Source organism: Ruditapes philippinarum, unplaced genomic scaffold, assembly GCF_026571515.1.
Source record: "Ruditapes philippinarum isolate M1 unplaced genomic scaffold, ASM2657151v2 ctg260_1_1_1_1, whole genome shotgun sequence".
NCBI classification, from domain to species: Eukaryota; Metazoa; Mollusca; class Bivalvia; order Venerida; family Veneridae; genus Ruditapes; species Ruditapes philippinarum.
This window is the reverse complement of record NW_026861537.1, coordinates 196884-222496: the sequence shown is the minus strand read 5'-3', so window position 1 is coordinate 222496 and position 25613 is coordinate 196884. Positions and strand designations below refer to the sequence as shown.

Sequence of the window (25613 nt, the reverse complement as noted above, 5' to 3'; positions counted from 1 at the left end):
TGTGCCTGCTGGGTAGCTCCTTAACTATAACTGTCTTGACTCACTTGTCATAAACATTGATTCAGTTCTCTACTGTAGATAAGCATCGGTAGTAATAGAATGCGAAATGGACTCCATTTCGCGAAATGAACTTTTCGACTAGGAAATGGACATTTGTTTCTTAAATTTTGGTTTAAGTGTACTATTTAATATCTTTTTTAATAATGAACAAGTGATATATGACATAAGATTACTATTTAAACAATTTTTGTAATATTTTTTCATTATTTATGCTTGTAGATCTACATTTGAAAATAATCGTATAATAATGTCACATAGTTAAGTGTTTTATACATGGTCTTTCAAATAGAAAAATTCTGTAATATATCATATGTTTAACCTGGGACAAAAATATTTTTGTCGTCCCAGATTGAATTTAAGTGAATAGAAAAGATACCCTTTGAAGTTTGTGACATGTCAGTTACACCATAATTTGTAAAGCAAATGTCCATTCCGTAAGCGATACCTCCATTTTGTGGCCGAAAACTCCATTTCGTAGAGGCCAGATTATTTTCATAGATATGACTATAAAATAGGAAAATAGAAATATTAATTTGTTCAATCTGTAGTTTTATGTCAAAGGTTAAACATAAATTAATAAAAATAATATTACTCATCGCTGTCAAACAAACAAATGTCCATTTCGTAGGCGGTAAGTTCATTTCGCGAAATGGAGTCCATTTCGCATTCTATTACAACCCAGCATCGGTAGTAATAGTTTTTACAGATTGATTTTTCATAAAATCTTGGACATAATATGATGGGACAAACAATTAATTAATATGAAATTAGGTGCTACCTATTCCGCGGAAAGCTCTTATGAATTATGATTTTAGCATAACATGTTTAGTGTACATGTAAGCACTTCATAAATAAATTTTATAAATAAATTTTATGCAGGTATTTTGTACCGTAAACAAAACAAATAAATTGGTGGTGTTCAACCTATCATCGGAGCTCGTGAAGGGGGACCACAGCTTTTGGATAAATCCTGTCCCCCATTTTTGTTAATCTCTAATCCAGTTGTTGTTTTAACGTTATTTTTCAATGTGCTAATTTATCAAAAAGGATATGTTAAAGTAACTTTTTATATTTATAATCGTTACTAATACTATCAGGGCTCTAGCTAGACCAAAATTTTAGGGAGAAGTGACTTCTCCCTCAGCTCCTTTCAGGGAGAAGTTTGACGACATAAGGAGAAGTGAAAAAGTGTTTAGCACATTGATTTTATCTATAAAAAGGAGTTTTACCTATTTATTGATAGTGATATTTGAAGTAGGCCTATAAATTCTAAAACCCTCTATCATCAGACCATTATAATGATTTCTTCCTGATTAACTCCACACACCCCCCTCCCTTAAGAAAATATTCATTGTAAAACACATACTGGAAAAAAAAATTCTCAATCAAAATTTATGTAAACAATACCTTAAGGAATTTTCATTAATAAACTACATTTTAAGTGCTATTGGACACATTTTAACAAAACAAATTTTCCTTTTGGTAACTTTATTTTTTCATCGTAAAAATCGGCATCGCGAAAATATGTGACAAATGAAAATTTGTCTTGTTTCCTGCAGAAACACTTACAATTCTAGTTGTTGTTGATTTTGATTATATTAGATTAAATATCCAATGATTATTTTTATATTGTTATTCATCCGCTATTGCAACAGGCATTGTAAAACAAAATTTTCAAATTTGTAGTTTACCGCATAATTTACCGACGTTTATGTAACTTTTTGAAGAGACAAAGTTTACTGCTGTTTTTGACATGTCTAAAATTGGTCTAATGTGGGTCAATATTTTTTAAGTTCTTTAACAAATTTCATTTTTACTATCAAACAGGTATCAAACCATTTACTTGTGCTTCTGTGTGTATTAATGTATATGCAAGTAAATTTACACGGTCTGTGTGAGGTTGCGTGTATTTACTGTCAAATATGGTAAGAGCAATTCCGGGTGTAGTCTGATAAAATAGTGACAGGTGTCGTAAAATTATGCTTAAAAATTGTGATGTTTACATCGCTGTAATGTCCGATGCATCTGCATATCATGTCACTTGAATGTGTTAATTGATGTCAATTATCGGCAGTAACTGTGCGTCACTAATTCAGTTTGTTTCATGCCTGGAGGCGAGGATTAACTTAATTAACATGCGCTGTATGATATTTCTATGTACATGTGGTCAGTAAAAAAGCGCGGCGAAGTCGTTTTCGCTTTGGCGTTCAAACTCGGCGAAGTTCTGAAACTTTAGGCGACTCAAATCGCCCAGTTGCTAGAGCCCTGGCTATAGTTCTTATCGATGTTATGCATGTTTATTTTCTGATTTATACATCATTCTTTCACCGGAAGTGTTATTTAGCAAGCGTCTGCTAGCAATATTCTGAATTATGTAGCCGCTCATTAAAAGCGCTCTGATATCTATGTTTAGCTCAAAAGGATTTTAAAATGGTGGCGCCCAGTTAACTAAGGATTTTTTCACAGCTTATTAGGTATAGGATATATATTTTTTTTGAAATTTTCATTTACTTTTAATTTGATCTAATTTGAATTAATACGCATCATACATGTTATCTAAGAGTGCTTCAGCCATCATGGGGCCTTTGGAACTACCTAATTAATATAATATGAGGTGCTACCTATGATCGGGAAAGCAGAAAGTTTTCAATATAATATGCAAGTTGGAAATATCATTAGTGCTATCTTTACTAATGGCTTTATAATTTCCACACTTACTTATCAATACAAAGCACATGATATTGCCAAGTTATATAACTGTGTCATCCATATTTCCCAGTTATTTCCCTTTTTTCACTTTGAAAATAGGGCCTTGTCTGGTTAACCTATTTCGGCAAGTTGGATTTATCTTAAATTTCTCCTAATTGCTTAATTTCTTTACTGATATCTTTCATATTTAGTAGGTGGATACCTTTGATGGTCCTCTAATTTTTTTTGGAGTAAGCGGTCTCTAGGGTCAAGGTCACTGGTTTAAAAAATAAATATAAACCTTTTTGCTCATACAGCCTTTATTTTTTAGTTGATGTCTTAGTTTAATACAAACACCTCCTTCTTTGGGTGTAGTATGGGGTCATTTGGGTCAAGGTCAATGTTACCAATGTCAAGGTCACCAATGTTAAAAATAGATTTTTACATTTTTACAGGTGTATTGACCTTATTCTATAGACAGATATTATTTATAATTGATAGAAACATAAACTTTGATGGAGTTAGTGGTCAGTTGGGTCAAGGTCACCAGTGCTAAAATAGATTTTTACACATTTGCTCATACAGCCTTTATTAAGTGACAGATATATTTTATATTTGGTAGGAAGATAACTTGCATTGTATTCATCCTTTTGATTGGGGTAGGGATCAGTGGGTCAAGGTCACTTGTGCTAAAAATAGATTTTTACACTTTTGCCCATACAGCTTTTATTTATTGACAGTTGTATTTCATATTTGGTAGGAAGATAACTTGCATGGTATTCTTCCTTTGGATGGAGTAAGGGGTCAGTTGGGTCAAGGTCACTTGTGCTAAAAATAGATTTTTACACTTTTGCCCATACAGCCTTTATTTATTGACAGATGTATTTCATATTTGGTAGGAAGATAACTTACATGGTATTCTTCTTTTGGATAGAGTTAGGGGTCAGTTTGGTCAAGGTCGCCAGTGCTCAAAATAGATTTTTACACTTTTGCCCATACAGCCTTTATTTAATGACAGATGTATTTCATATTTGGTAGGAAGATAACTTGCATGAAGTTAAATATTTTTCAACTTCACAAGTCAGAGCAATGACTTGGCAACTTATATATTTCACAATTACAAATTGCCATGACTTTGTCAAGTGATAAAACTTGTGTTTACAATTTTTTGGCGATTTTTCTGTCCATAACTGAGTGAATGGGTAAACATTTTTTGAAGTATTGCTACTGACAAGAATCTGAGCCGGGGGCATTTGTGTTTAACAAACAAGTTCTTGTTTAATGTTATCTTTCATTTGCTTGTTAATCAACATGATCAAAATTGATATGTAAAACTAACTTTTTAGCTCACCAGAACTGAAGGTTCAGGGTAAGCTATTAGTACATGTATCAAAGGGGGATGCTCCGGCATCCATCTTCTGGCATCATGTGTCAACAATCATCTTCTTCTCAGAAACTGCTGGGAAGATTTACCTCAAATTTGGTCTGTAGCATCCTTGCGACAATCACACTTGAATTTGCTCAAGCCATTTCAATTGGCCCCTTTATGGGTCAACAGAGCGAAAAATAGAAAAACCTTTAAACATCTTAAATGATGGATGATCACTAAATTTGTCTGTAGCATTCTTAGGTAGTCCTGTATCAAATTTGCTTATTTAAATTTGATTGGCCCCTTTTAGGGGTCTCTAGAGCTAAAACTAGAAAAACCTTTAGATATCTTCTACAGAATAAATAGATGGATGATCACCAAACTTTGTCTGTAGCATTCTTAGGTAGTGTTTTATCAAGTTTGCTCAGCCCCTACTTTGTGGACCCAACCTTCGTCCCCTCAAAAAATGGAAATTTCTTATTATAATATAATAGATATAATATTAAATAATCTAGATCATTTGTTTTTCCCCCAAATAATTGAGTGTAACAGAAAGATTTTGAAAAATGTATTCCCTTGTCTGTTTCTAGTTTTTAACCATTTGGAGAACAATAATTATTGTATTACATGTAGGCATAAACAAAACACATCAAGGAAGTATTTTTCAGATCTTGTTAGAGCTTGTCATAATTGTGGTATTTTTATTTTTGTCAACAAGTCATGTTAGTGTGAAATCATACTGGAATTTTTACTTCATTCAAAGAAAATTGTTTTTGTATTAGCGAATTGTCAGTTTCACATATTTTGGCAGGAAATCAGTAATCAATATGTTGTTTACTTACAGTGTTTATTGATACAAGGCTAAGTTTTATGTTTCAGGTAAAATAGAAATGAGCTGTTCACAAACATTTCTTAAAAATGAAATAGGTCAAAATATTTATGTACTTTTGGTTTCATGTTATGACTTAACTGTTAGTGCAGAAATGGGTTCTTTGATTTTTATTACATGTAATAAAGTCTTATCAATATTTATGCCCCCTTCAAAGGAGTGGAGGTATATTGCTGTTGGTTGGTCCGTAGACAAAATGGTTTCCGATCAATAACTAAAGAACCCTTTGGCCTAGGAACTTCAAACTTAACTTGATGATTGTACATGACAAGTAAATTACGCCTATTGATTTTGGGGTCAATGGGTCAAAGGTCAAGGTCACATTGACCTTTTATGTAAAAACGGTTTCCGATCAATAACTAAAGAAAACTTAGGCCCTAGGATTACTTCAAACTTGGTATGATGATTGTACAAGTCATGACCAGTAGATGACCCTTATTGATTTTGGTGATAAGAGGTCAAAGGTCAAGGTCACATTGAACTTGTAGGTAAAAACGGTTTCAGAAAACTTAGGCACTAGGATTACTTCAAACTTGGCATGATGATTGTACATGACCAGTAGACGACCCATATTGATTTTGGGGTCAAGGGGTCAAAGGTCACGGTCACATTGACCTTGTAGGTAAAAACAGTTCCAGATCAATGACTAAAGAATGCTTAGGCCTAGGAACTTCAAACTTGGTATGATGATTGTACATGACCAGTAGATGACCCCTATTGATTTTGGGGTCAAGAGGTCAAAGGTCAAGATCACATTGATCTTGTAGGTAAACAAAGTTTCCGACAAATAACTTGACAACTGTATTTGCCTTGGTTGATAATTTTTTTTAAAGTAAAAATGCTTTTGTTACACACATTTTGAGGTCTTATGTAAACAAATTGGCTGTCATTTAGGAGGCCTACATGATTCATAAAATTTGTGCATATATTATTTGGTATGGTTTGTGATAACTTTGTCATAAAATTGCTGCACACAATCTTTATGATCACAGATACATGTACCTAGTGACTATTCATGACCAGTAGATAACCCCTATTGAATTTTGGTCACTAGGTCAAAAGTCAGTCATAATCACCTGACCACATAACTAATTTGCTGTCAATAGGGGGCATACATGTTTTACAAACATATTTTTTTTTATTTTTTATGTCCGCCAAAAGTTTAAAGTATTTGCTGTGTCTGATAGTTTGTCTGTTAGAAAAGTTGTCCTGATTGATCTACACTTTCACACTCTTTCACAAGAACAAAAAGATTCAATATTATATTACATCCTTTCAGTGTGCACCCCCTATCTGAAAGTCTCTACTGTAACCAAAAAATAAAAAAAAAAATAAAAAAAATAAATGTCCACATTGAGTATTTCACATTGAGTTTTTATAACCCTGTTTTTAAAACATTGGAGGGATAGTTTGAACTGTTTGATTTCCAAGTCCTAAGAAAAAATCAAAGTTTTTGAAAGTACTGATTGATTGAAATTTTACAAATTATGAAAAATGAATCATAAATATTTTCCTTTGAGCAATCATTTTTAGGGGCTTAATCAATTTGAATAAGCTCATTCTATAAAGTTCCTTCATTCACAGGCAGCAGAGTCCCAAAGTGACCTTCAGTTTTTCTTAAGGTTAAATATGTTATTTTTAGATAAATCGTTTCATATAATTGTCAAATAAAAAAAAATGAGGTTAAGAAAATGAAATTTGTTTACAATAAAATACATAAACAATATAAGGTCGTTGACTTCAAACCACTTGCCCCTCACTGCTGTGGATTCGAATTCTGACTGAGACTTTGGATGCTTTCATGTGAGGAAGCTATCCAGCTAGCCAGCTTGCTTATGGAACATTAGTGGTTCTACCCAGGTGCCCATTCGTGCCTGAAATAATCCTGGTAGGGCACATAAGGTCTTCCTCCACCAATAAAGCTGGAACATCGCCATATGACCTATACTGTGTCAGTGTGACGTAAAACCCAATCAAACAAACAAACAAACCAACAAACATAAACATCAATACCTCAAATCTACAGGTCTAATTTAAATTAGTAAAGAGGACAAATCCTTTCGCGTTCTCTATTTTTAGAAACGAACATCATTGACGCATAATATTAATAGCTCTTGGAGTGCTGTTTTAACCCATTACTGCATGAGCATTTTGTAAAAAATGGCTGTTTTTTATTAAAAAGCCTCCTGTTACAAGTTCAAACTCTATAACACTATAACAAATGCTTCAATACTGATGAAACTTGGCACAAATGTTGACTGGACCATAGCCTTTGTAACAGCATGCTCAAGGTTTTTCCTGTTACCATGGCAACAGGGGAACATCTCAAAATTGCCAAAAATCACTATTTTGCGTTGTTTTTTACCATCAAAGTGCTGCAACTTCTCAATGGATTGAGATAGAGTCAAAGGCTTTTCAGCATTGGTTACATGTTACCTTAAGATTGACCTGAGGTCAGTTTTAACACCTCATAAGTCCAAAATTTTCTTGTCAATGAGAGGGCTAATGCCTCCTTCAAACCCCCAAACAGAAGGGGGCACATCCCCCCTCTGGCATCCCCTTGATGTATCTTTTTGTTAGGGGGCGGCACCGAAAAAAGTGATCACTTCATTTACAACATTTCTCAAACAAAAGACAGTTTGTGGGGCCTAAATAGGGCATTCTTGCACTATTTGAGGCCTCAAAAAGGGGGGGGGGCGGGGTAAAAAGACGTCAAAACACGTCTATATGACTTATTGAAGGGTTAAAGAAGGCTTTGCACTAACATGATGCACTTTTCAAAGAAAAAAATAATGAAATACTTAGTTTGAAACAACACAGAATTGTTTTTCAAGCAGAAAATAAAAGCTGAAAGCTGCTTTAAATAATCATTAAATAAATAAAATAATACTCAAAAACACAAACTACCCAAAAAAATATCAACAATTGACTTTCAGATATGGGTTTTATTTGATTGATCATCGATCTTTTTATTTTTGGCGACATCATGAAGTTTAAAATCATACTGGAATTTTTATTTCTTTCAAAGAAATTATACATGTATTTATCTGTGACTTGTTAGTTTCATATATTTTGGCAGGAAATCAGAAAAGCTGAGTTTTATGTTTCCTAAAAATAGAAATGAGCTGTTAACATTTCTAAAAAATTAGATAGGTCAAAATATTTATGTACTTTTCGTTTCATATTGAGACTAACAAAAATTATTTAAAACCTGTCAATGTAGAAATGGGTTCTTTGATTTTTATTACAAGTAATGAATTCTTATCGATGATCAATATTTTTATGTCCCTCAAAGGTTTGAAATGTTTGCCGTGTGTGATAGTTTGTCTTTCAGAACATTCTACACTCTGACATTCTTTCATGGACATCAACAAGAACAAAAAGATTCAATATTATATTACATCCCTTCAGAGTGTACACCCCTTATCTGAAAGTCCCAGCAATAAACATCCAAAAATTGTAAATAAAAGTCAATTTCCACATTGAATATTTAAAGTTTTTAAAGTTGGAGTTGTTGCAATTTTCCAAGCCGGAAGATAAAATCAAAGTTGTTTAAAGTACTGATGTAATCAATTCAGTACATGTATATTGTTTACTTCAAAACTTGACATTGCAGTCTTTTTATTTTTGGCAACACTATAATAATGAAGTGTGAAATTACTGGAATTTTTAGTTCATTCAAAGTAATTGCTTTTATATCACTGAATTGTTAGTTTCACATATTTTGGCAGCAAATCAGTAATCAATATGTTGTTTCAGAGATCTGCCAAGAATTTGAAAGTACTGGGCCCTGGGCCCACTTGGTCTGAAAATGATGGGCCATTTTTACCAAAGTATGGGCCTTGGGAAAATAAGTAAACATTGACCAAAATAACTTTTAAAAAGTTTGTAGATAATTGAATTTCCCTGGTAATAAAACTTAAATCATATTTTATGACAAGTGGTTCACTTATAATTCAGTACTTAACCTATAATTAAAAATTATGCCTACATGGTAACTTTCTAACTAATATTAATTGCAGGCAAAATATTTTTTAAATGGCTGCTCAAAAATTTGATATACAAATTTATTCACATAATTGCTAGTTCTTACTTGTAATGTCCTATATTGTGCATTATCCATTTAATTGTTCATACTTTGCACCAAATGTCCCTTACCACTGTATATTGACGAATTTAATTGCCCCTTGTATGCCTCTGTGTAGACAGCATACATCAAAGACATTTGCCGACAGACCTTTTGATCATGAAAAAAGTCATGCACAATGTTTCTCTGATTGGTTAATCACCCTGTCAAATATTCTGATGACGAAATATACATCTTTTTTTACACTTCATCAGCCAAAACTTGCGTGAACTTGAGTGACCTTAGGGTTGATCAAGTTGAACAACTGTAACTTACAGCATTTCTTAAAATAGCAACACTTTTTTTTTCAGTTACCGATAATCATTTTAAATATTAAGTAGTTGTATAATTTGTTTGTTTGTTTTATTGGATTAAATTTACGGTAGTAGAAATGAGTATCTGTGTGGGAAAGGGTTTATGAGAAGAAATGCGGTAAGTAGATAACATGGACAAAAGCTATAGGGGAATGGATAAACTCAAGAATATGTGTAATTACAGGAGCATGGGTAGCATGTTGCTGTTGGTACCAGTTTTGACTGGATGACTAAATAACCCAGCAGACAGTTTTGTTTTCTTATAAGTCTGGCACAGATTATAGATGCGCCCATGGCCCTTTGCTGCCGATTTTCCTGCGCCATTCTCATTTTTTTAGCGCCAATGGCGCAAAATCGCGTCCTCGGCAGATCTCTGTTGTTTACTTTGCAATGATGATTTTTAAGTTTCAGATAAATTAGAAATGAGCTGTTCGTTTCAGAAATGAGCTGTTCGGGTATTTATCGGTCAAAATATTTATGTACTTTCGTTTCATGTTGTGTGTTACAAAATTATGATGAAATGTCAATACAGAAATAGGTGCTCACCAGAGCATGTCATGCTCCAGGTGACCTATTGTCATCATTCACTGTTTTGCGTCTGTCCATCTGTCCACACTTCTTTGAACACAGGGTCAATAATATCAGACCACAAGGTCAATAATATCAAAACTTTCAAGCAAAAATTCTACTGGCTAGGGTGATCTTCTTTAAAAGAAATCATTATATGCAGAACTATTGTTACCTTTGCCATTGAAAGAAAAATCATCTCCTGCTAAAGCTTAGATATTTGGCATGAAACGTTATGTAGTGGACCTCTACCAAGCTTGTTCAGATAAAAGCCCTGGGTCAAAATTAGCCCTGCCCTAGTAGGTTTTCCTTATATGTACATAGTGAATTACAAATGTATCTAAAAAACCCATCTCCTTTGAAATCATAAAGGCTAGAGCTTAGATATCTGGCATGAAACATTGCATAATGGACTATATGAATATATTCAAATAATAATTCAAATAATAATCCTGGGGTCAAAATTGGCCCTTCCTAGTTGTGTCATGGGTTTTCCTTGTATGTATATAGTATAATCTTTTAAAAATAACTTCTGTGAAACAGTAAAGGCATGAAACATCAACTGGTAGGGTTCTACCAAGCTTGCTCAAATTAAAGCCCTCAGGTCAAGTCGGCCCTGCTCTGGGGACCAGTTGCTTTGCTTATTTCTATGCATGTACATAATGTATGTGGTAAAATCTTTACTGTCAGAGTAAAAATAAGCTTTAATTGACATCTCCTCAGTCACTTGATAAATTTTGATGGAAGAGCTCTACAGATATGCGTTAAATTGCTGAAATAGTTTTAGTTTGCTAAACAAAAAGAGGTAAAAATATGCAAAATACTTAAAAAATTGTCATAACAGAGTAAGTCACGCAGTGGTGTTTACTGCAAAGTCAGTCATTAATCACACATAACATGTAATTAATAAATAAATCTTTTTACTTTCTAAAAATTTGAGAGCATTGTTCTCAAGTTACATGTAATTTTTCTTGAAATATTTTGGCTCATCTGGAGGCATACAGCTTTTAAACAGAAATAAGTCTTAAATGACATCTCCTCTACCTGGTGGATTATTTTGATAAAACTGAATTAAAAGGAATGCCTAGGTAATTAAATCTTGTCCATGAAGACTATATATATACCCTGGTGAGCGATATAGGGCCATGATGGCCCTCTTGTTTGTAGTTTATTTTGTACCTAGTTTCATAACTGTACTGTTTTACAAATGGGCAGACAGATTCATTCCTAACAGGGTATATTGATATAATATCATTTGTTTGTTGTTATAGGAAAGGTGAAGAGAACGCAGCCAGCCTGGTCCCCACCAGAGCCAAAGAGGAAACCAGCAAAACTGAAGTTGTACAACAGTCTTACAAGACAAAAGGTGAGAATATTTAAACTATAACCAGCTTCTTCTTGCAACAGAATATACCCATGTGACCAGTGTGGTCAGCTGACATATCCGTGCTGTCACGTACACTGTTTGCTTTTCAGTCATAACATATTTCCTAAAAAAGATTAATGATTTTGACTGTCTAGATTGAAAGATGGACAAGTCCATTGAAGATATTTAACACAGTATGGATTGAATATAACCCTTTTCCAAGCATTTATTCTGGCTATATGTAGAACAAAAGAAACACTGGTTAGGTCAAATTTTGACTGGTATATGATTGACTGATAACAATGAAGGAACAGTACATGTGTGATATCTCTCATTGGTACAGGCTCTACATATTAGTTAAATCCCATCCTAAGAAAAATCTTCTAGTTGGGCTAACCACTATTCCACAGAAATCTAAATTAGTAATAGTGAAATTGTATGTAAGATTAATTTATGTTTCTTGTTTAGGTAAAGGTTTTTCTTTGAAATTTCTTTTTTAAGCTATTTTATCAAAGAAACCATTTACAACATCTTTTCTTTTATGTAAAGGAAGAGTAATCCAACGAATATTTGGAAAATTAAGAATTTTATTAATAAAATACTGACCAGCAGTTTTTCTGGTACCAAGGGAGGTAACAAATCTAACTGCATTTGATTAATTCTGTAGGGGTTTTCTCTCTTAGATTGTAATAAGGAAGTGAAGGAAAAACAAAGCGGTGCTCCATTTTCAAATATTTTATTCAAGAAACACGTGTTTGGTACACAAATAATAAAAAAGATGTACTGTGTAGCACATGATTAGATATCACATTTTGTGGAAGTGGCAACTCATCCTCATTTATAACTCTTCATTTATTAATGAGCTGTGCCATGACAAAACCAACATAATGCTTTTGCGATCAGCATGGATCCAGACCAGCCTGCGCATCTGCGCAGTCTGATCAGGATCCATGCTGTTCGCTTACCAACCCTATTACATGTAGAGAAACTGATAGCGAACAGCATGAGTCCTGATCAGACAGGCTGGTCTGGATCCATGCTGGTGGCAAACCCATTATGTTGGTTTTGTCGTGACGCGGTTCATTAATCATTTACAAAAATCACCATCATTCACAACTATACACATTTATACACATTTATTCATATAAACAATTCCACATCAATTTTTGCAATATAAAACACATTTTCTATGTATTTATAATTGTATAATAATTATTTTTAACAATAATTAATTTTTATATGATTGTACAATATTATATTATAGTTTATACAATTTATTTGTTTATTAACTGATTTCTTTGATGTTGGTCGTGGCTAGATTTAGCATGTAGTTTGTAGTTGGCATTGTATATACAGTAACATGTATTATATACATTCGTGTCAGTAACAAGTTAATGAAATAACAGCCACGTGAGTTGTTTTTTCCTTCATAAATATGCATTCATACCAGTTAATCTGTACACAAAGTATACAATATTCATATGTTATTCATCAACATTTACATGTATATTTATAATTTCACATATAATATTTGCTGATATTCAATTTCATTTATTTCATCTAAGTGCAAATACGGTGGGTACAAAAATAAAAGACACAAATCTACACACAGTCTCACAGAAAACAGTGTTTATAGTACACACTTCACACTTAGCACTCAATAGTGTACTTACATATAAAATTTCACTGTTAAGTTTTAACATATATATTACATAACTCTCTGGTATGACACTACTCTCTGGTAAGAAAGGGAGAAAGGTTGGTTTTCGGGTAAAACTCCAGGGTTGTTTATAAGGATCAATACAGTATATTTACATGTATTTTTTTCTCTCAACTAAGATTTTTAAAGATAAAAGTTGCAAATAATGAAGAGTTTTTATTAAAATTGTTGAAAGTGATGATGAACACAAATGAAGTGGCTATTTTGTCAATCTAGCAGTCTGATGAATAAAAGAATTTTTTTTTGCTTACAACATAACTAAGCAAAATTCCTTTATATTGACATGGCACAATTCCAATTTTAATCTCCATTTTACACACTCTGCAGAGTAAGGATGAAATCAAAGGTAATATGTTGTTTTATATAACACATTAATTATCTACATGATAGAGTTTTTTTCAGCCCTTACAAAGGACATTTAGTATGACTAGAGTGGCCTCCCTTAGCAACATTGTAGTAAACTCCCACTAGTTAGAAACTGTCTGAAAAATGACATTACTGGGGCTTCTATAACACTTTTCATATCATTTTTACCTAAGCACCAGAATCTTAACCTCAATGTCTTGTCTATTTAAAAGTCTTGTCTGCACAGAGGTGATGTTTGAAGGAGATAAGGAGATATTTCATTCCCCGTTACATCCCTGTCTCAGTTCCATCATTTTTTTCTGGTAAAAATATGTATTGTTTTATTTTAGATTCAACAATGGCAAATAATGGCACTATGACTTCTTTAATGGCATGTTGTTGTTGTTTTTTTAGGTGGTAAAAGTATTTTACTCACATCCATCCCAGTACATGTATATAATGATACAGTACATGCTCAAAAGCTTTTATTGTCCTTTTTTATCACCTTTTGAATAATCTCAAACAAGTCTACACACTCTGTAGTAGTCCTATCTTTGAATCACGTACTTAAGACATATTAAGTTCAAAATTGATATAAAAATTATCGTGAAAGCGTGTGTTTTTGAATATGTCACATCACCGGATGATTTAAAGTCATATGCTTCTATAGCATAGTTTTCGGAATTTATATTTTTAGTTTTTTTCTCTTCTAACTCAGTGATAAAAGTCCGCGGCGGAGGTGCAAGGGTGTAACGTTGCGGCGTTTCCGTCGTTTTAGGTTGTTCAACGTTGGATATGGCTGGACACAAGAGCTGTTTGGGATCTTGAAGATATATATGTATTCCGAATACTTGAAACTTTTCATAGAACATACACTTTGGTAGCATACTGTTTTTGTACAAGAACTGAAAATATAAAATACAAAAGAATTACTTAATACCTTGACAATTTAAAAATGAAGACACAGAACTTTCAGTTGTTGACAAATATACCAGGGTACATGTTACTACTGAATTAAGAAAAGAATGATTTGTTGTAAAATCAAGTGTGATTACGAGTCTAGAAAAGAGTGACTGTCGACATGGTTTTATAAATTTGTTACTTTTACTTTTTCCTATTTTTGGAACATACAGGTTTTTCTTCCAAACAGTTATAATTGTCTTCTGCAAAGATATCTTCTTTGTTGTCTGAAGTGATCGATACTCTGTCAGTTTTAAGGACGTTAAAAAAGAAGTTTTACACAAAAGTATAAGATCAGTTGAGACATATTGCTTTGCCAATGGTTTTATCTATGGTGAAGTAAGTTGAGGAGAGTTGTAATTAAATTAGTGTGACATATTCCCAGAGCGAATGACCTATTGATGTCAGGAATATATGAAAAAACTTGCTTATATAAGCTTTATTTTTAAGCCTCAGCTTTTGATGGACTTTAAAAATAATCCTAATACATATATTTTAGTTTAAACATATTAATTTAAGCTATATAATGTGGTAAAAAGTTTGAGCATTTTTTTTTTTAAACATCTTCGTGGTTGCTTCCTGGAAGTAATCTTTTTTGGGACTTAGGATTCTTCCATATGAGGAAGCTATTCAGCTAGCATACGGAACATCAATGGTTATACTCGGATGCATGTTTGTACCTGAAATACTGCACATAAGAGCACAACCAGTAAAGTTTGAAAGCCGCCATATGACCTATACTTTGTTGGTGAACATAAAACCAACCTCCCCCCCATCCCTCGGACCAACCACCCCCCAAAAAAAACAACAACAAAAAAACAACAACAATAAACAAAAAAACAACCTGGAAGTATCCAGTACTGGTTTCATTTCAGGAAAAATTTTGATGTCCCAAATCAAGGGCTTGAGGGTTAAGACAAACATCTTAACTATAGTAAGGCAAAAAGCTCTTCTTTTCTTGGTTTAGTAGAGATATCACTTTAGTTACCTTTCTTGAATTATATAATAGTTACTGTTTCCCAATATGGAGATATGCTCCCAGACACAAAAATATCTGATACTATTAACAATCCATAACAAATTCAAGCCCTAAAATGTGAAGAAGTTTACAGACACCTGTGGAATGATATGTTAAATACTTCATGCAGATTCTTACCAAAAGACTATTGAAATTTAATCAAAGTTGAAACTCAATGACTGATAGTTAAAGTTGAAATTTTGCGTGAAGACTTATTGTATATAATTATGTTGGATATAAGTATTTGAAAGATACTTACAGGATATGTATTTGGAGTAAGGTGAAACCAACTTCGACCACCCTCGGAGTAAAGATTATTTGGCCGTCCCTGGAACACCCAGCCAAATGCTCCAAGGTTTCCTTCATTGTCGTACATGAGAAACAGCGGGTATATTTTCTCACAGGGCAGACTTTGCGACAGGTTCATAAAGTAATGGGTACCTGCAAAGTATATACAAACAATGATTACCAAATTATTATACATTGTTTTCTAAAATAAACATTATCAGGGGGTGCTGGGTCTGGGACTTATCTTACCACTTAACGTGACTTAACTGGTAGTTATTATAAAGCTGGACTATAAATGGACAGTGTTTGCTACCAGTATGAAAACAGGCCAGCATGCTCATCAACTTGATCAACATCTGTACCCCTGGCAGGAAACTCTGTAGAGTGATTAGGATTAAATTTTGGAAACTTAGCATAATTTATGTACTTTTTAGCATTATGTATTCTTTTATTTTGTCTTTCAAAATAGATTTTTATTTAAACATCATTTCTATTTAACACATTAATAATCAGCTCAGTTACCAAAATGCACTTGTCACGCTGTAGTTTGCCAGTTCACAGTGATTTCAATTAAAAATACTATAAATAAAATTGAAAAGTCAAAATGCAAAGAGTCTGGATGAGACGGCACATAATAAATTGATGTTCTTTTGTTGTTTTAATTACACCATGAAGATGTACTGGTTTCTTTGCTCTGGCATATGGTTAGTCATAGATAGTAATTATATTAGACTTGTAGTATAAGTTACAGTGACAATGGAATCCATGTCAGTGATGTTACACCCTCTGTATTATAATATTATCATGATCTGATCTGATTGCCAGGATAATGTAAGAATTTAAAACAAAAACATGTGTCAGAGATATCATATGATAGAGATAGCATGAACAAATGCACACAATTCTTAAAGAAATACCGTCCATGTAATATTGATAATTATACTATGTTTCATCATGGGCTTTTTTTTGTGTGTGCAAGATTTAGAATTTGGTTGGGAAAGAATTGAACAAGACAGTCAGCTATATTATGTGTAGACTGCCTAAAAATATTGATTTGTTGACAATTCTAAGATAAATAATTTGTATTTTTTTTTAAAATATTAAAGTGGTTGATGGATTAAGTATGTAATTGTCTCAGTTTATCCCCTTCAAAACAAGAGCAAATGATTGTTGGGATACTCAGTGACTATGATTATTGTTTAATATGAAGTTTGCAACTGAAACTGACATTGACTAGCCTTTGCTACCATTATGAACACAGGTCAGTCTGCACATCTGTGCTGTTGGATTGGGGTCTTTACTTTTGGATGGCCAATTTTAAATTTTCAACTTGATTTTCCCAAAATTATTAATGGACAACTCTTTCCCCTATGTTGCTGAGGGGTTGCCTCTATGGGTTGAGGTTTCAGAATTGCAGCTATTGTATATCCCTGCATGAACATACCAGGCCACAGGATTTGAACTACTGGAGTCTATCTATTTCTTAGCTTCAACAAGTGTAGTGGTTTTGACTCCTGGTGTTGCTTTAAGTTTGTAACACCTGAGGTTAGCCAAAATCATTTTTTCTGTGACCGAGATTATGTTGGTGTGCCGTAAAACCAAACAAAACACAAACTAATGGACAGTTTTATACATGAATGGAAGCTGAACAAGTCCATATAACACTTTCATAAAACACTGATTTTAATGGTGCCAGGTTAACATCACTGTTACAACATCAATATTAATTCTGACTCACTGTTGTTCATGTTAGTAGTATATTTTGTAACTGGTTTTAGTTCCGCTAACATTTTATATCTTTCACTGCATCAGCTCTTATATTAAAGAAAAACATAAAACGGCAATCAAGTTTGTTGTGAAAATGTTATCAAAATGTGATTAAAATCTCGTTAATTTTCCATGAAAACAAATAGAGACCAATAAAACCATATTTTCAAATTTTCTGCGAAACTGTCAAGTCTGGTTCTATGATATCAATATTCATCCAGTTAGCATAATATCATAAATATTATGACAGTCTATGTTTCCAAAAAATCCTGTATGTTTGAATTGGCCCATTGATAGATAGTAATAGATGCCAAATTTTTTATGCATATATTGTATAATCTTGACATTCCAGCTTAAGTAAAAGACATACTGTATTTATTGGTTGCTAATATTTGATTTCAGTCTGTTGAAACGCAGCACCAAAAATAATTCAATATGTGTTTTGTGTAATCTTTGTAAACAATTTTTTTTCTAGGTTAATATTTTTTTTCTCTCCTTTTTATTTCTATAAACATCCGGTATCAATGCCACTGATATACTGGCATTAAACCGTCTTCAGTATCACATAAATAAAATTCTTAGTCACAATTAAAACAACAACAACAAGTTCATTGTTGTGGACAATTACATTAAGTTGCATGTAATAGAAAATACTTTCACGTATATAAGAATACTTATAATTCCTTATGTTATGAGATGCAATTTTGTTTTTTCTTTGATTACATTTTTTCTAGGCAATCTTTGACACTATAGCTTTAAAAAAACGTATAAAAAAATGTTCATTATCTGGTAATTTTTTGCCTTCTCACCAGGAAAACATCTGCCAGAACTTCGTTTCTAATTGTTACATTCATACAAACATTGTTAGACTATACTCTCAGACCTTATGTAAACAGTTTGTAACACTTGGATTACCTTCATAAACAAAAGTTCCTGTTTTCACTCCCAGAAGACTGGAGTTCCCATTTTCTGCTGCATTTTTGTTTTACAATAATTGTTAAAATTGATAGAGCACATACACAGGCCTTGGTAAGTTGGAAAATCTCAAAACTGCTGTGAAATTATGGAATGGCTTTTTAACTGTGACCCTTGGGGTGTAAAAATGGCTGTTTATATTGTGGAAGAATTCTGTAGATGAAATCAAATAATTGTAGAGAGTTGTGAGGGAATGAAATTATATAGACGCCTTTCAAAATTACTAAAAATAGAACGCTGCATATCATTACTGACCACAGGTTATCTCTGGAGGCAGAAAGCTGTCTGCTAATAGCCAAAGTTCATATAACATTTAGTTAGAAAGGAGTCAACATATGCTTAAAAATAACCATGTCTTTGGATTTTACTCAGTTGAAAATGTCGGATTATGCTTCTAAGCTGTCAGCAACTGATTTAGTTGTTTATTTAGATAAACTAACCATTTCTGCAGACAAAACACTTCCAGATCCTTACGTAATTGACAAAAAGTCTTGGATAAATGATCCCAAATTATGGCCAGATATTGGCTACCCTGATATCTACAACTATTTTGTTCAAAGTAGCAATTACTACTCAAATGAGCAAATGAAATGCTACAAATCTATGGATGCCTACCAGTACTTTGTATGTGGACATGTTCAGCCAGTTCTGTTCTACGACACAGGGATTGAGGATTTTACTTATCTTATGGCTGAAGTGTTGCCAAGTCAGCGACAGGGTACAAAAAATACATTGTACAAGGCTTACCTCATATTGAGAAAAGATGGTCGGATCCACACAACCCATTGTACCTGTATGGCAGGGTATGTTCATAAGATTATAAATTTTTATTTATATGATTTATACCTATTTGTTTTATCTAAGCTCTAACACAAGGCCCATAAAAAAACATTTAGCTAGAATGTTCTGGCCAATCAGTAAGATTGACATGATTTTTGTTAATTCATCTGGAGTATTCAAAAAAGTCATATTCTTCAGTAACAGGTGTAATTTTTATGTAAACCTAATTATTTTCCTTTTATTTTACAGAGCTGGTAAAGCGTGTAGCCATGCAGCAGCCATAGCTTACAAGGTTGAGGCCGCTATCCGAATGGGTCTTAATGTCACTGCAAGCACGAGCTCACTTTGTAAATGGAATGATATGTCAAGGCGAAAGGCAGAACCAGCACCATTGTCGTGCATAGACTTCAAGAGGCCAAAATATGGAGATGATGTAAGGCAGCCCTTGACTAAATCTAGCACGAGTATTTCCACATGTGGCACTTTGGATTTCAATGCACTTAAGCGTATCCAGCCTAATGCCGCAATATTTACTCTTTTGGAAGTCAAGGTAGCACCACAGGTCCCGAAAACTATAAAAGATAGCATTAAATCGTTACAGTACAACAAAATGACACCAGATGAAATACTTTCTTCCTTGAGTGAACAGCTCTCCATTGAATTAGTTTCAAACTTGGAACAAATGACTGTTAAACAGTCACAAAGTTCGCTTTGGTCAATGCATAGAGAAGGGCGAGTCACCTCAAGTAGGATGCACCGTGTCTTCACTTTGCGAGACACAACAGAAAGATCGGCAATGGTTGATGAAATATTACATCATAAACGCTTTTCTACGTCAGCAACCAAATATGGTTTAGATATGGAGGCATTTGCCAGAAAAACCTACCAAAAATATCACACTATTCTTCATGACAATTTTTTGTGTTTAGAAAGTGGATTGGTGCTAAATAAAAAATATCCTCATTTGGGTTCCTCCCCTGATGGCATTGTGCAGTGTTCTTGTTGTGGAAAGGGATGTCTGGAAATTAAATGCTTGAAGACCTTCGAGAACGGAGTGCCGCAGCCAGACAGTTTAATAGCGAAATCAAATGCCGACTATCCTATAAATGAAAATTTCGAGCTCAAAAAGACACACAAGTTTTACACTCAAGTGCAAGGGCATTTGTTAATATGCAATTTAGAATACTGTGACTTATATTTGTGGAGTAAATCTTCCAGTGTTGGTGTAAGGGTATACAAAGATGATACCTTCATAGATAAAATGTTGAAAAAACTAACATTAGAGTACAAACGATATATTTTACCTGCTATTATTGAAAACATTAAATGAAAACAAGACCTGATTTTTGTAGTATGTTTATTTTTTACACATTCCATGTATACAATATTGCTTCAAACTAGCCTTTGACAATTGGGGAGAGTAAGTTATGTAAAGTCCCTATAATGGTTACTATGTCATCCAGTAGATGCACTTGGCAAAGAGGTATGTTGGACTCAAGAATGAGAAAAGTTCTCATTCGACCTATCACCCTCTCTACATGTATTCTAACATGAGAAAGTTTTCTCGATGTTTCGACGTCTTTTCCGCTCAGCTGTTTCTTACCCTTTGTAAAGGACGGAATTCTTAACACCACACCCTGTGATGCCATTTCCTCTGACAGAAGAAACCCTCTATCAGCCAAAACTTCATCTCCGTGCATAAGATTTTCCATAAACCCAGATTTTAATGTAATTTCCTTATCTGATACTCTTCCACCCCAACCAGATGAGAGAAAATTTATCGCTCCTGATGGCGATATAGATCGGGGTTGTAAATCAACTGAAAGATTAAATGAATTTTGTAAGCAGTCGACTTTTCTTCTTGTTGTCATAGTTAACATTGCTTAACAATGCTCTTGTTCTTTCCTCTTTATTTAATATAAAGAATAGAAGATAAACTTTTTCATTTTTTTGAAAGGCATTTTGAAAGGCTCTGTCTTAAAATTCTAATATTGCTTATTATTACTCTTTTTTTTTAATTAATCTCATTTAGTCATTATAAATGACACTGTGAAGTTCAAAAGGCAACTATCCAGCTTATGAAAGAGAAAGGCCTTGGTTGTTAGTCTTTCATTCTGTGCATTATTTCAGGCACAATCAGGCGCAGTCACTGAGTCAGGCACTTACTGTCCTTCTATAAAGCTAGGGGTTTTATACTTCCTCATAAGAAAGAGTCCAATAAGTCAAGTGTAGGAAATTAAAGACGCTGCACTTTTTTTTTAGTATTTTTTAGGTCTGTTGAATGTGCAGCGCTACCTGTCATAAATGACCACTTTTAAAAGAAACCAAAATACAATTAAAAAATAGGAAAACATTTATTCTGATTGAAGAAGAAATTGAAAAGTGTTGCCTTTAGGGATAGAGATGACGAAATGACCGAGAGAGAGAGAGAGGAGATTATAATGAAGCTATAATTATATAGTGAAGAGAGTGTAAGTGGCAGTGAAGCACTGGCTAAATTGGTGCGTCTGCTGAGAATATACCTGGACAACTGGTAGCTAAAGTGGACAGGTAATTTGTAACCACTAGCCATAATTGATGTAATTGGTAACCTGTGCTACATCTAATTGAGAATAATTACAGATAATGGCAGGTGTGAAGTAGAAGGTTCAGGTTTGTGGTCTGTATAAGAAGAGTTCAGCACAGTGACCAGTTAATTATAGAATACCATGATAAACTTTGAGGGCAAATTATGAAGCCGGTTTGTAAGTTTGTCCGCAATTTCAGTGATAGAATTGAAATAAATATTTGGACCAATTTTAAGATTAATTTCATTTGTTTAGCCTTTTAAATAATTACATTTGTTTAGCCTTTTAAAATGAAAAGTATATAATAATTAATTGGTCAATAGTTTTTTGTAAATTATGTAATCAGAAAGCTGCTGAAGCTGAATATCACTTGAATTTGAGGCTTCATAGAATCTCGGCATTATTAATCCGGTAGGATACAAATGTTAAACAGCATTTCAAGAGTAAATCAATATTTGATGAGAAAATGGATTTCAAATTTGCATATTGAAATATTCAATATCATATTAGCTAATTTAGCAACTCGTTTTAATAACAAAGTAGAAATGTTATTTTGATACTCTTGAAGTTTTGCAAAAAAAAAAGAAAAAAGAAAGGAAACATAAGTACTTGTCCAAATATTCCATTTGATATTTAATAACATTTAACGCTCAAATCCAAAGCACCAATGTCAAAGAGGAGTGCAGGAATCTACTTACCATAAAACTTAATTAAATTTTGAAAATTTTAGTAAACAAAAGCATTTTTTTGTAATCAAGTTGTTTACCAGAAACCTGGGATTGTTTATTCAAAGAATGGCAAGTGTTTCCTAAAAGTGATTAATAAAAAAAACTAAAAAAATTCAATATTTTTCAACAGGAGGTCTGTTTTTATAAAGTAAATACAAGAGTTTACAGCATGCACATCATTCTGATTATAGTAGATGTCAATACTTTAAGTTCTAATACTTTTATATTATAATATGCTTATGTAGGCTTTTGTTTTCAATCAGTCTATAAATAAATGAACATGACTGTGACACAGTTGTTGGCAGAATAATGAATTGGTTTTGTTGGATTGAGAAATTTAGCTGCTCTATTCTACAAAAAAACTATTCTGAATCATTTAATGCCATGAAGCATACTGTTTCAGTTTTATATTAAAATTTGACTCTTGTAATAATTGTATATATTCATAATGTCATCTGTTAGTGCTATGAGTATAGAGCTGGGCCTGCCTGCCCTTCAGAGTAGAATGATTTTTAACACCTTAATCTGCTGGAACTGAAAGGGAGTAGCCTTTGTCACCAGTATAAAACCACTGGCCAGTCGGCACTTCTTTGCATGTTGGAAGTGCATGTCTCGAATAAGGGTCTGTCTATACTCTTGGCTGACCAACTTAAAATTTTCATATTGATATCCCCAATAAATAATAGAGAGTTCCACAATTGGAAGCTGGACAAGTCCATTTTAGAAATTTAGCAGATTAAGGGTTTATATTTTGGGGCATGATTTAAAATCCTTGAAGCTTCTAATGGACTGTGCTTATTGTATGTCCACTTCATTTATGCAGCAGTGAGAACTGAGATTGGGTCCTAAATTTTGTAATAGGGCTTACAGGGAACTAATTCATTTGAGGTATATTTTGGTGGTGTCCAGTAGAAGCAGCAAGAACAAATTACCACATTAAAAGATATCAGTACAGTAACTGTTTTGCATTGTCGTTTTGGAACTCTGCTTTGTGATAATTACATTAAGTATTTGGTATGGTCATGTATTGTACAGGGTGGATAACTGGATATCAGAAAAAACAAGAAGTTTTATCATTTAGTTAACACTGTTGTACTTTATATTTTTTTCTGTAAACTGACCTAGATCTTTAATATACCAGAGATTGAGACCTAGAAAATAAAGGTTTTGCACTTACCCATCATAGGGAGACAATTTCCACGTCTCCACAAGGGAGATAAATGTCGCGTCTCTTTTGGAATGTGTAGGAAATCGTGTTCAGGATTAAAACCCATTTGTATGTATAGACCTCTGCCTGGTGTTACACCTTCATGAGGTATAGGACTACAGATGAGCCGTGGATGTTTGAAGTAAGCTGAAATACAGATCAGAATGATACACTATGTGTCTAATATAATTATACCAAAACATATTATATACCAAAAGTAGTTAAAATTGTATCAGTCACACTTTTTTTAGTCTTTTTGGAGTATGACAACAAAGATGTCAAACTGTTGACAAATTACCCTTGAAATAGAGTTGAGTATTTTCAGAGTTAGTGATAATTTTTATGTCTTGACATTTGCTCAAGTACTTTAAAAATTTTTTTTATCTGAAAGCTGTTGAAAAAACTACAATATCTGTTAAATCCAGCCTAAGCAGGATACTTTAGGAGGTAATAATGTTTAAATACCAATCAGAAAATAACAATTCTTCCTATTCAGTAAATTACAATGCTTTTAGTCAAACAAAGAACTAAATGCACTATTTTTTTGGTTGGTAATGATTAGTGTAATGGGGAGATTACGCAACATGCACTTTGATTTAGGGTCCCAGTCTATCGGATTACCCAACATGCACTTTGATTTAAGGAACCAGTTTATTGGATTACCAATCATGCACCCAAAACAAATTCTATCGTAGCTGGTACTCTTCAGACCAAAAATTTACCCCTTTCCAGTTTAATGCCCGACAGTTTTTGATTGATTGCAATAGATTGGTCTCATGATGATGATTATCATCATCATCATCAACAAGAACAACAATTGCTACTCAATCACCCCAATTAGTAATCATAATTTTGATTATCACCATAGCTGTCAATCATTAGTGACCATCACTATTATCATCATCATCATCATCATCATCATCATCATCATCATCATCATCATCATCATCATCATCATCATCATCATCAATAACGACATCCCAATCATCATTAACATCATCATAGTCACCATAGTCCATATATACATTAATTTAGTAAATATTCCACAAAAAGATAAAATGGGCCATTTTTCATTTTTTATTATTAAATAGCCATTCAGCATTTTTACCCCCGATTTTTAACTAAATTATTAAGTATATGAAAAACTAATTTTTACATTTAGCAATAAGGCAAGGAAATTTTTATGAAAAAGAAAAATGTGATGAAATGTTTCCCAATAGTCGAATTTCCCCGAAAGGGAATGCAGTGTAGCCCCTCTATTGGGTGCCCCCCAAAACTTTTTTTTGGTAGAAAAAATTTACCAAATTTTGGGGTTCCAAAAGTAAAAAAAATATGTAAGATGACATTTTCCCAATTAAAACTAATGATGTGCATTTAGAACTTGGGGAAAAGGGGGGAAAGTGAGAAAGTGTGGGACAAAGGGGCACTTTTCGCACGCTGGGACGAGGACAGGGAAAATCAGCAAATCTCATGGTCGGGACGCTTTATTCCACCGATGGAACAATTATGGACATGTGTGCCTCTGGATTTATGATCGCTGTGGTGCAAATTAAAACTTTCCTCTTCCTCTGTTCTCATCCGTGTTCGGAGAATGAGCGATTTTGTCAGAGAGAAAAATTAATCTTCCGTTATGTCATATTATCATCACAAAGACCATTTTTTCACCCATAATTATGTGTATGTGAATTTTTACTTATCATTCATAAACGATACTACCAAAAAAGGCAATTTTGTATTGTTTATTAAAATTGCCGTATAAATTTTGGTAAACTAAATTGAACTCATTAAACTTTTCTTGCAGTACAGCGATAATTGAAATTGTTTACAATTTGACCTTTAAAGGTTATTGCAAATGAGGCAAGATTTTATTTGTAAAATT

The 25613-nt window shown here is 33.2% G+C and overlaps 2 protein-coding genes across 2 annotated transcripts in view; one reads left to right on the top strand and one right to left on the bottom strand.

Moving 5' to 3' along the window:
- Positions 1 to 25613, top strand: part of LOC132715979 (cysteine--tRNA ligase, cytoplasmic-like) — a 119464-nt gene that overhangs the window by 2653 nt on the left and 91198 nt on the right. The window contains exon 2 of the mRNA XM_060699097.1: positions 11285 to 11379. Within this exon, the coding sequence (XP_060555080.1) occupies positions 11285 to 11379 (95 nt within the window). The remainder of the gene's footprint in view (positions 1 to 11284; positions 11380 to 25613) is intronic.
- The window catches only part of LOC132715980 (uncharacterized), a 79896-nt gene continuing 66382 nt past the window's right edge, over positions 12100 to 25613 (bottom strand). Inside the window, exons 5-7 of the mRNA XM_060699098.1 lie at positions 23705 to 23881; positions 15682 to 15863; positions 12100 to 14349 (exon numbers count right to left, since the gene is read on the bottom strand). Coding sequence (XP_060555081.1) covers positions 13993 to 14349; positions 15682 to 15863; positions 23705 to 23881 — 716 coding nt within the window. The 3' untranslated portion in view covers positions 12100 to 13992. The remainder of the gene's footprint in view (positions 14350 to 15681; positions 15864 to 23704; positions 23882 to 25613) is intronic.